General features: G+C 40.3%; 1 protein-coding gene across 1 annotated transcript; it reads left to right on the top strand.

The window, feature by feature from the left end:
• The first annotated feature begins 1,239 nt into the window (after positions 1-1,239).
• LOC136125593 (RAD52 motif-containing protein 1-like) lies at positions 1,240-7,161 on the top strand. The gene is made up of 6 exons (XM_065880460.1): positions 1,240-1,335; positions 1,716-1,899; positions 5,445-5,562; positions 5,810-5,837; positions 5,965-6,127; positions 7,076-7,161. The coding sequence occupies exons 1-6, from the start codon at positions 1,240-1,242 to the stop codon at positions 7,159-7,161; spliced, it is 675 nt and encodes a 224-aa protein (XP_065736532.1).
• Positions 7,162-9,854: the final 2,693 nt, after the last annotated feature.

Here is a 9,854-nt window from a genome sequence, read left to right as displayed (position 1 = left end):
ATTCAGACTCTTCTTAGAAGTCTGCCTTCTTCCTGTGTACTCTCAACCCAAAGTGAGGCTTTCGGGTTGGAAGGAGATACTTCGGATTTATACTACAGATCAGTGTCACCCAATTCTAATCCCTATTCCCTTTTTTCTAGGCATACCATATCTACTGCCATTCTAATCCTTCTGTTGGACACCTCTCTCCTCCTCTATATTTCTTTACAACAGTCAAGAGCAGCAATTGGCCAACCGGCCCCTATCCAGTTCTGCAGTCCATATGCCCCAAGAACTCCTTTTTGCACACGTCTGTGGTGGCCTTGGCCTACCTCTTCTACATACTCAAGTAACTCTTTTACCACGAATTTAATTACCTGTGTTTCCATTTATAGGATCTTACCTAGCCGTATGGCCTGCTGCCTCTGCCAATTTAAAAATATTATTGAGGTTGTCTGTAAGACATTCAAGCTACATTGTGACAGTGAATGCCTGACAGACGTCACATGTTGTGGTGAGTCTCAATTGCGGGAAAATAAATTTTTAATTTAATATTTTAATTTTTAATCAATGATGATAAATTTTAAAATTCATGATGTAATTGCATTATTTTAATCCATACATTCAGAGTTCCAGCTCCCTAAGTTTCTAAGAACTACCCCCTTGCTAAAAATCAGATTCTTGGTTACATTATTAAGCTAATAATAGCTCAGTTACATTGTCAGCTTAATAATGTAACTGATCCGCATACATAAAGGAACAAGAGAAAGGAATGGTTGGGGGAAGGGAATTAACATTACTGGCCTCATATCCTATGCTGTGCCCTCTGCAAATGAGAACTCATTGATATAGTGCCTCACAGTTTGTAAACTGATTTTATATAAATTAGGTCTCAAGTACCCTTTGTCTTATAGGACAAGTGTAAATATATTTTTGTTTATTTTGTATGTTTCTGCAATTTTATAAAGAGTACAAGTGATGCTGTTTTATGTCCTGTTTGGAGCCTGAGAGTTTCTGGTTCCATAACCAGAAGCTGCTACCTAGCCCTTCTAATGGAATGGAGAGCTAGTTTATTCTTAGACTGTCCAGGTCTGAACTTGCTCCGAATCTCAAGGTTTTCTATCCACAAAACACTCAGGGCCTTTCAACTATTTTTCTATCTATTAGATGTATCGGCACTAAGTATTTAAAAAGCGCGGGTGCGCGTGTGCAAGCGTAGTCCGCTTGCGCCCCGAGCAGCGCACGTGCGGTGACAGTGGGATGGTGCAGTTGGTACTTTTTGCGGTTACCATCGGGGGTGACAAAACCTTGCTGGTGTGGGAGCTGAGTTCTGGACCCACGGCGGAGGACTTGCAAGTGAGACGAGCCGGAGCGGAGGGCTGGGTGGAGGAAGCCGCCCCGCGCCCCAGTAACTGGGCGCCCCGGGGTACTGCTTCAGTACCTCATTTGCCTGTGGTCTCCGCTGATAGGAATCTTAGTTCTAGAGACGACCTGAGCAGTCAGCTCGCCCCCATAGATTTTTGAGAGTTAGTCCCCAACGAAAGGCATTGCCTCCTAATGCTTCTCGAAGCTTAGGATTTCAGAGGGAAACTTGTTCATGAAATGAGAAGTGTTTGGAGTTGCAGCCTCACCACAGTTACCTGTGGCAAAGGGCTGGGGGAATATAAGGGAATGGGCGGTTTGGTTTCCTGGGCCTGAAATTTCCTGCACTTACTTAGCGTGGGACCACCCTACAGCATTCTCTGTTCACAGTCTTCTCGCAGTCTTGCGTTCTGTATTCGGTCCGAGTCTTCCCAAACGCAGCAGTGGGTGGTCTTGGGTTCTATGCCATCATCAAGTTTTATTCAGCAAGGGATGCCCACAGATCCCAAAAGGCGTGCGACCAGAAGCAGCTGTTTCACACATCTCCAGAGAAGGTGGGTCTAAATGTGGAATTCCTCACTCTACTGGGATGAAGTGCTGAATTTCAAACTAATAAGCCATCGGGAATTCCCTGGCGGTCCAGTGGTTAGGACTCTGCACTTTCACTGCTGAGGGCCCGGGTTCAATCCCTGGTCTGGAAACTAAGATCCCAGGGGGAAAAAACAAAACAAAACAAAACAAAACAAAAAAAAACGGCCACCGTTTGTACAGCACTGTGGTGTACCGAATCCTCTCAGGTGCACTGCTCCACTGATCCCTCCGTTCCCCAGTTGTTTCTTTCTTTATTTTTTAGGTGAAGAAACTTGAACTCAGGACGGTTAAGTGACTTTCTTAAGGTTCATGACAGTAAATGTGGAAACTAGAGGCCAAACCATAACTTAACTGATGTTAAACCCCATGTCATTTTATGCTCACCCTTAATTTAAGAAATCTTCACAAGAATCTTCCTTATATATACATTTATGTGGATTTTAAATGTGTGAGGGTGACAAATTTTTTTTAAATTAATTAATGAATTTATTTATTTATTTTTGGCTCCGTTGGGTCTTGTTGCTGCGTGCTGGCTTTCTCTATTTGCGGCATGCGGAGTTTGGTCTTTGTTGCAGTGCGTGGGCTTCTTATCGCGATGGCTTCTCGTTGCACGGGTTCTAGGCACGCGGGCTTCAGTAGTTGTGCCTCACGGGCTCTAGAGCACAGGCTCAGTAGTTGTGGCATACGGGCTTAGTTGCTCTGTGGCATGTGGCATCTTCCCGGACAAGGATCGAACCCGTGTCACCTGCATTGGCACCCAGACTCTAAACCAGTGTGCCAACAGGGAAGTCCCGAGCTTGGCAAACTTTTGCCAGATGTAAGATAAAGGAGGCTTCATCATCATCATCACTCTCAAACTGCCTATTAAGAACTCACTTCAGATTCCAGAAAATGGTTAAATATTCTTTAATGCGTTGTAGAAACCTTATTCCATATTAACATGCCATCCAATTTTACTTCCCCAGAATTAACATTTCATTATGTTAAGGACATTTTCAATTCCTCTGAATACGTGAGTGAGGCTTAGGTTTCCCAGACCTTTCCCTTTATAATTGTGTGTCTTCTCTGATTGGCCACTTGCTCTGACTACTTCCTACTGACCTTGCTGCCTCTTCTCACCCATATTTCCTTACTCACTGATTTCACCTTTATTGAATCTGAGAACTCTCCTCAGATGGGACTCCAGGTACACTACCTCCCACTTCTGTACCCTGTTTAACACCCTCTTCAATCCTGGCTGTACTCCCTGGGATTGAAATGATTTTGTGTCAGACATTCTTTAATTTGCGGACCCTGCGACCATTTCACATAAACACTCAGATATTACAGATGGTCCTGGAAAGATTGTGAAACAGTTACTTGTTTTCAGTTGTGAGTAATGAGTTCTTTTCTTATATTGGACATTAAGACCATTCCATAAGCATAGGTTGTGAGATTTTCACAGCATAAAGCCCATCACTGATAGAGTAATGAAGAAAATGTTCTCCAAGTCACTATAGAGTTGAGAGGAAAGGGCATTCGTATTAGATTTCTTTATTTAATGCAGAGCTTTAGTTTACTACCCACAGCCCCGAAATTTTTCCCTGCTTTACTTATGCGTTCTTTTTCAATTTTATTTATTTATTTGCTTGCTTGCACCGGGTCTCAGTTGCAGCAGGTGGGCTCCTTAGTTGCGGCTCAAGGGCTTGCCAGTTGTGGCATGTGGGCTCCCCAGTTGCAGCAGGCAGGCTCCTTTAGTTTTGGCTTGAAGGCTCCTTAAATGTGGTGTGTGAACTCTTAGTTGCAACATGCACGTGAGACCTGGTTCCCTGACCAGGGATCGAACCTGCGCCCCCTGCATTGGGATGACGGAATGTTAACCACTGCACCAGCACGGAAGTTCCAATTATGTGTTATTTTATTCATTGGCAGATATCTTCCTATCTTTTATCCCCTATGTTTTTTATAAATAGAGAAAAGAGAATAACATCTTAAAATAAAATGAAGGAAAGGCCTAATGTATCTGAATTTTTCTAAGTAGCATGAAGGGAAAGGTTTGCCAGCAAGAACTGTGGCAAGGTTATCCCAGATGTCTCTGTTACCCAGGGGCTCAGAGCCCTTCTGAAGCTTCCTAATTGTCCAGGACAGCTCCATTATGACTCACCGTACAGGACCTAGCCTCCCATGCGACACTCAATATTTAAAAATTAGTCTTCATTTCTCCTTCCCAGCAGGCAGCTTCAGTTGGAGAAAGTAATTTCATTTTCTTATGTACTCATTCATTCACTCAGTCAACAGACCATCACTCCTCTATTGTATGCCATGATCTATGCTTATTTCTGGTAACAAGGAAAGCATAATATATGGTTCCTTCAAGCACTTAAGGAGCTCATAAACTAGTGACAGAGGAAGATACACAAACAAATCAATAAAGAATGAACAATGCTTTGATTTTATTTGTATTATTTGAATTTTTATGACTAAATTTATATACTACACCCTGTTCAAAATGGAAATAGACATTTAAGAAAGAAGTAGTGATGTAAAAAATCCACAGTATTATGTAAGTTCTTTAGAGAGTTAAGACTGCAAATATTTGCACTCTCAAAGAAGCTTGTTAATGCAGATGAATCTCTAATTCTTTTGGTTGCTTTATTTACATTTATAGAGGTATACATATTCCCTGTTCTAACAGGGGTTAGTAACTTGGGGAGGGCTTGCTACAGATTAACGTCCTAATTCAGTGGCAGGTCCATCTTGTCTCCTCTTCAGGTCATATTTTCAAGCAGGAGCTACAGGGTGAAACGAGTAAAACAGTCCATTCCTTTGCTTACCCTCAGCCCCATAATAGGATTCTGCTGGGCCTCCTCGGATGCTTTCGTCATCACTTTCACCACCGGAGGTCAGAGAACCTTCTGGTTAATCAGGGGCCCTGGAAATGATGCAGAAAAGTACTGACTTAAAAATGATAAACTCCAAGATAAACATTCCAGAACTGGCATCATTGCCTCCTGGGGACAACAATTAGGAAAATATTTAACAACCAGTCATGTTATAACTGATTAGGAATGACATTTTCACTCTTAGTCATCCCAGCCGCATGGCCAGAGTAGAAAAAGAGAGAGGTTTACTAAAAGCAGACAATGATATTGCTGAATTCCAAGCAACTATAATTGAATATGGTCTGGGGAGGAATTAGACTTCTGATGTTGTATGTGCAGATCTTTGTCTCTGCCAAGACTGTACAGGAACATTTTCCTGTTCTTATATTGTCATCCTGTGAGCTAGCAAAGACTCTGAGAGATTAAAATGTTGGAATAAATAGGTCTGAGTTTCTGAGAACTGTTATGAAACTTTTAATAAATGAAAATACCTGGAAAGTTAAAAAAAATAATAACATTTATTTAGGGCTCACTGTGAACTCATTGCTTAAAATGTCCTACTTAATCTTCACAAACACTCTATGAAATTGGTATTGATAAGTCTCAGGTATATCCAAAATAAGTCTCTGTGTAGCGTTGTGATATTTTTAGGTCTTTTATGTCTTTGGGTTTGTCTTGGCACCAGAGAGAAGGTGGTTCATCATAATACGTTTACCCTAAACAGCTCCAGATGCCAAGAATTGGCAAATTACTTCTTTGGTTTCCATGGGTGGTCAAAAGGATCATCAAGGTAAACTCTGTAGATTTGCTTTGACTAACCAGACTCTTTTCAACATTGAACTCCTAGACTTTAGAGAGAAGAATAGAACAGGGCTTTGGGGAGGAGATGTGGGAGGCTTCCACAGAGAAGTATCTGAGCCTTGGCCTGCCACCTAGAATTAGTGATAATCTCAATGACTTGGATGGTGGTGTCCATAATTTTCTCCAGTATTTGTATGGCATATAATAAAAAATAGTTGTCCATATCTAGTCATTCATTTGCAAGTCTCACTTGATTTTGAAGCTATAGCATACCTAAACTATTACCTGGGATTGCTGGAGTTTAGTTTTTATTTCTAACAACAGAATATTCTGAAGTCTAGCCTTTAATTCAAAATCCTAACAGGTTCAGGAACTTTCTAACCTTGAAGAAAGGGAAAATGAAGATACTGTGCCACCACTTCAGAAGCAAAGCCTGAAGTTCTTTTGTGCTTTAGAGGTGGTGTTTCCCTCCCACGAGTGCAGGAGTCCTGGAGTTGGCATGGCTGAGGAACCTTTGGGTAAGTTGGAGGAAGGTCTGTTTTCCAGTATGTATGTGTGTGGGGAGGTGAGGGAGTGGGATTTCTCTTTTTTCCTTTCTTTCTGAAACTCCACTTTTCAGATACATCATCACCTTTTCTAAGCAACTAAAGCCCTGGGCAGAATTTTTCTGCCCGACAATATAGGTTTTCATCTTAGGCGATACCTGACAGCACCTTAAACTTTAGAATTTTAGAACTGACTGCCTGCCAAGAAGCTTAGGAGGAGGGGAAATTAGTGGTTTTTTTGGTTAATAATTTGATTTGTGCTAAAATAATCCTTCAAATACACATGTCTTCTGGCTTTCAGTTATCTCAACAAAATCATTGTCTGAAGGTAGAAAAAAACTCATGTGTAAATGTTCAGTCCTTTGCCTCTTATAGAATGGCCTCAGCGGAAAAAGTAAATGTAGATCCCTAGAAAGGGGATTCCGATTGGTACTGAGTTTATTCCTAGAATCCATGGCACTTGGGCTTAGGGTTTTAAGTCAGAGGCAGGGCTGTTAGCGAATGGGGTGGAGGAGCCTCCACCATTCTCCTGAGTGGGTGATGGTTGAGGAGAGGCCAGATCATCTGCACTACAACCAAATCTATCTCACTGTATGAATCCAGCCCTTTATACACACGAGAGCAGGGTCTGTAGCAGTGTAGCCTCAGCTTGTCCGTTTGAAATCTGTGAGTAATATGAGATTTGTGCCACGTTTTTGGTTTGCATTTCCCGTCTAGTATTTTAGGAACTTCCAGAATAGATCTGAGCAGTAAAATGTGCCTTTCCAGGGTATACCTACAACAGAGACATTCACCCGTACCCCAGTGTTGTGCCTGCCCTTAATCACTAAGGTTATGATCTAAGAATCACAGATGCATTTTTAGTTTTAAACATATAACCTAGAAATCAGTTATTCATATAGGCATTTTAAATTCATCTGTTTTGGTTAGATTTAGGGTCATTATCATTCCTTATGGGAAGGAAAGTAACCCAGAAGCTTGCTATTCAGAAAGCTATGACAGATGCATCCAGAAACTGCTGATTGTGGTTCTAGGTAAGACCTTTTTGATTGTCGTTGAAGTGCTTCAGTTTCAGTGAGCAAATAAACTTATTTGAAAAGTTAATTGGATGAAAATAATGGTTATCTAAAACATTACATATTCTTTCATTCACCAGATGCTTTCACAGCAGCAGTCTTAAATTTGTTCTTTGTGACATTTATGAGAAGAACGACAGCAAATATTATTTTCCCCAGTGTTTAGATGTAGAGTGACTTGCCTCAGTTCATACAGAAAGTGTTTGATCCACTTCGTCCTCAATTGCTTGCTTCTCATACAAAATAGCGTAGTGATTATAAGCCTTGGACACCTGTGTTTGAGTCCTAACTTTGTCTCTTAGATTTTGTTGTTGTTGTTGTTGCAATTTTAGGTTTTTCTAGCCAGAGACATTTGTAGGTATTTAATATCTCTAAGCTGCAATTTCTTTATCTGCATATAGGGTTAGTAGTTGAGCTTACCACCAAATGGGGGATATTATAAGAGTAAATGAGATGATGAATGTAAAAAGCTTAGAACTATGCCTGAAACATAGTAAGCAGACAAACCATATTGACTGTTAGTATTACTGCTGTTTTCTTGTTGAAGAGTTTATTAGACTATGTTTTTGGAATCAGTTTAATTTCAGTTTTCATTTCTGATATATTGGGTGAATATGATTCTTATATAATAATCGGCTACGTTTTTGTGAGCCTTGAAACTGGTCATGCTATTGAATAGCGTTGATTGTGTTCCCTATCGAGTTATACAGCAGTGAGAATGTCACAGGCTGTGCCCAAAGGAAACTTTATGATTAGTAGATTCCCAGAACAGAATTGCTCCCCTGCTTCACAGCCCTGCAGGCTTAGAGACTGATAAATCCTAGCTAAGTTGTCAGAGACCTTATTTGCTTGTAAGAGTTGACCCTGGATTGGTCTTGGCCTTCCAGCCTGGGTAGTCCTTCCAAGTGAAGTTTGACTTCCCTGGTCATCGGGCACAATCTCCATCCGCTGTCAACTCTGGGTAACAACCTTTAAGAACCAAACTAAATGACTGGGTTGTTTGTGCCTAATATGCCAAGGTACTCCTTATATGTACCCAAAATTCCTTAGACAAAAAAGCCTGGTGGCTCTAGCTTGCCTTGAGGAAAGCTGTATTGTCCAAATGGTACATGGGCCAGTTTCTACCAGTAGAGTGTTCAAATACTCTCTCTCTCTGTCTCTGTCTCCAAAGCTTTGTTCATTGTATCTGGTAGAATTTTGGTCCCAAGGAGTAGGCACTTGCCTTGCTTCTAATAGGAAGTATCTATTACAGTCCAGTGGTATCTCTCCCAGGTTTGAACTCATTTTGATCCCCACCTAATACCTTCCTATTTAATTGTATTGTGATTGAATATTTTTGTTTCCACAGCTTTGAATTTCTATGTCCTTATTCCTTAGTTATTATTTCTAAGATCATATAGGTTTTGGACCAAAGTTGACACTTCTTATATATGTTTTCACAAATAATTATAATAAAAACTGTAGTGTCAGATGAGGGAACTTCTAGGAAAATGCTCTTATTTTCTGCTTTTAGAAATCAAAAGAATGTCTAATTATTCGGTGCTACCATTGTATAAAGGAAGTTTTAGAACAAAAAAACTTCTGAATTGATCCTTGTTAACTTTATTTCAGAAAGTGGTAAAACAAGTGTGGCATATAGACCCTGTGAAGTAGTCACAGATGCTGGAACCGAAGAGGAACTACAGGATTTATTTCAAGTATGTGGAGAAAAAAGCTCAAGGGGTACACAGCCAGTGGAGCCATAATTCAAAACAACCAGCAGGATTTGGAAGACTTCAGCATATCTATTCAGTTCTGTCTTCCTTAGGAAAAGGTGAAACTCTGAAACTGCTTTTGAGGCAGGGAATTTCTAGGACTTTTCCAAGTCCAGCGCCTTGGCTCTGGCCTCTTGCTTGAAGTTTGGAGAGCAGGATTGAGGGCCACCAGTGTACGTCTATGGTTGTGGACACAGGAGAAGACACAGGACTTTTAGAAATCCCCTCAAATAGAATTGCAGGGATTTGGAAACAAAGTAACTATGGTCTTAAGTGTGATTATGCTACACTATTTAAAAACTATTCATGCCTTTTAAGTAAGGTATATTACCCAGATCTCAGCATCTCATATATATCTTGTGTTAAATATTTTGCCAAAGAACCTTTCTGTAAACCAGTTATATGGATATCTCGAATTAGGGCTTAAGTTGTCAATGTAATTTCTGAAAGAAAACATTAATGTACTACATATAGGATTTTTATTTAAAAGGAGCAAAATATGTGTTTCATGTCATTGAGAGCTAATTTTTGGCTAGATTTCTGATTACTTAACTCACCCCAATGTTTGTTTTGAAGGGACGAAAGTAGAGAAAGAAAAGGTGGTTATGTTTTGAAAAATGGAAAAATTTTGAAAGTTTTTTCCTGTACAAAATAATTATTTTAATTCAATTTAAATCAGTCAAGGGAACTTGAAACGTATCCATGTTGGGGCTTTAAGAAGTCTAGTTTCCTATGAAATGTGAGAGGAAAGGGTTCCGTACTGATAGTAAAGATTTTGGAAACCTGATTATAACAACAGATCCACTCTTAAATGAGGCCAATCTTGGAATCAGTTCCATTTAGAAACCATTATGTGATAGGCACTGGAAATAAGGTGAAGCTCCT

This window comes from Phocoena phocoena, chromosome 7, assembly GCF_963924675.1.
Source record: "Phocoena phocoena chromosome 7, mPhoPho1.1, whole genome shotgun sequence".
In the NCBI taxonomy this organism is placed as follows: domain Eukaryota; kingdom Metazoa; phylum Chordata; class Mammalia; order Artiodactyla; family Phocoenidae; genus Phocoena; species Phocoena phocoena.
The sequence above is the reverse complement of the archived record's forward strand: the minus strand, read 5'-3'. Positions and strand labels throughout refer to the sequence as shown.

Bases quoted from the DNA above. Each gene is read 5' to 3' on its own strand.
- LOC136125593 (XM_065880460.1), top strand. From the start codon at position 1,240: ATGGTGCAGTTGGTACTTTTTGCGGTTACCATCGGGGGTGACAAAACC. The intron at 1,900-5,444 runs GTCTAAATGTGG...TGATATTTTTAG, and splicing joins CACATCTCCAGAGAAGGTGG to GTCTTTTATGTCTTTGGGTT. The intron at 6,128-7,075 runs GTCTGTTTTCCA...GGTTAGATTTAG, and splicing joins TTTGGGTAAGTTGGAGGAAG to GGTCATTATCATTCCTTATG.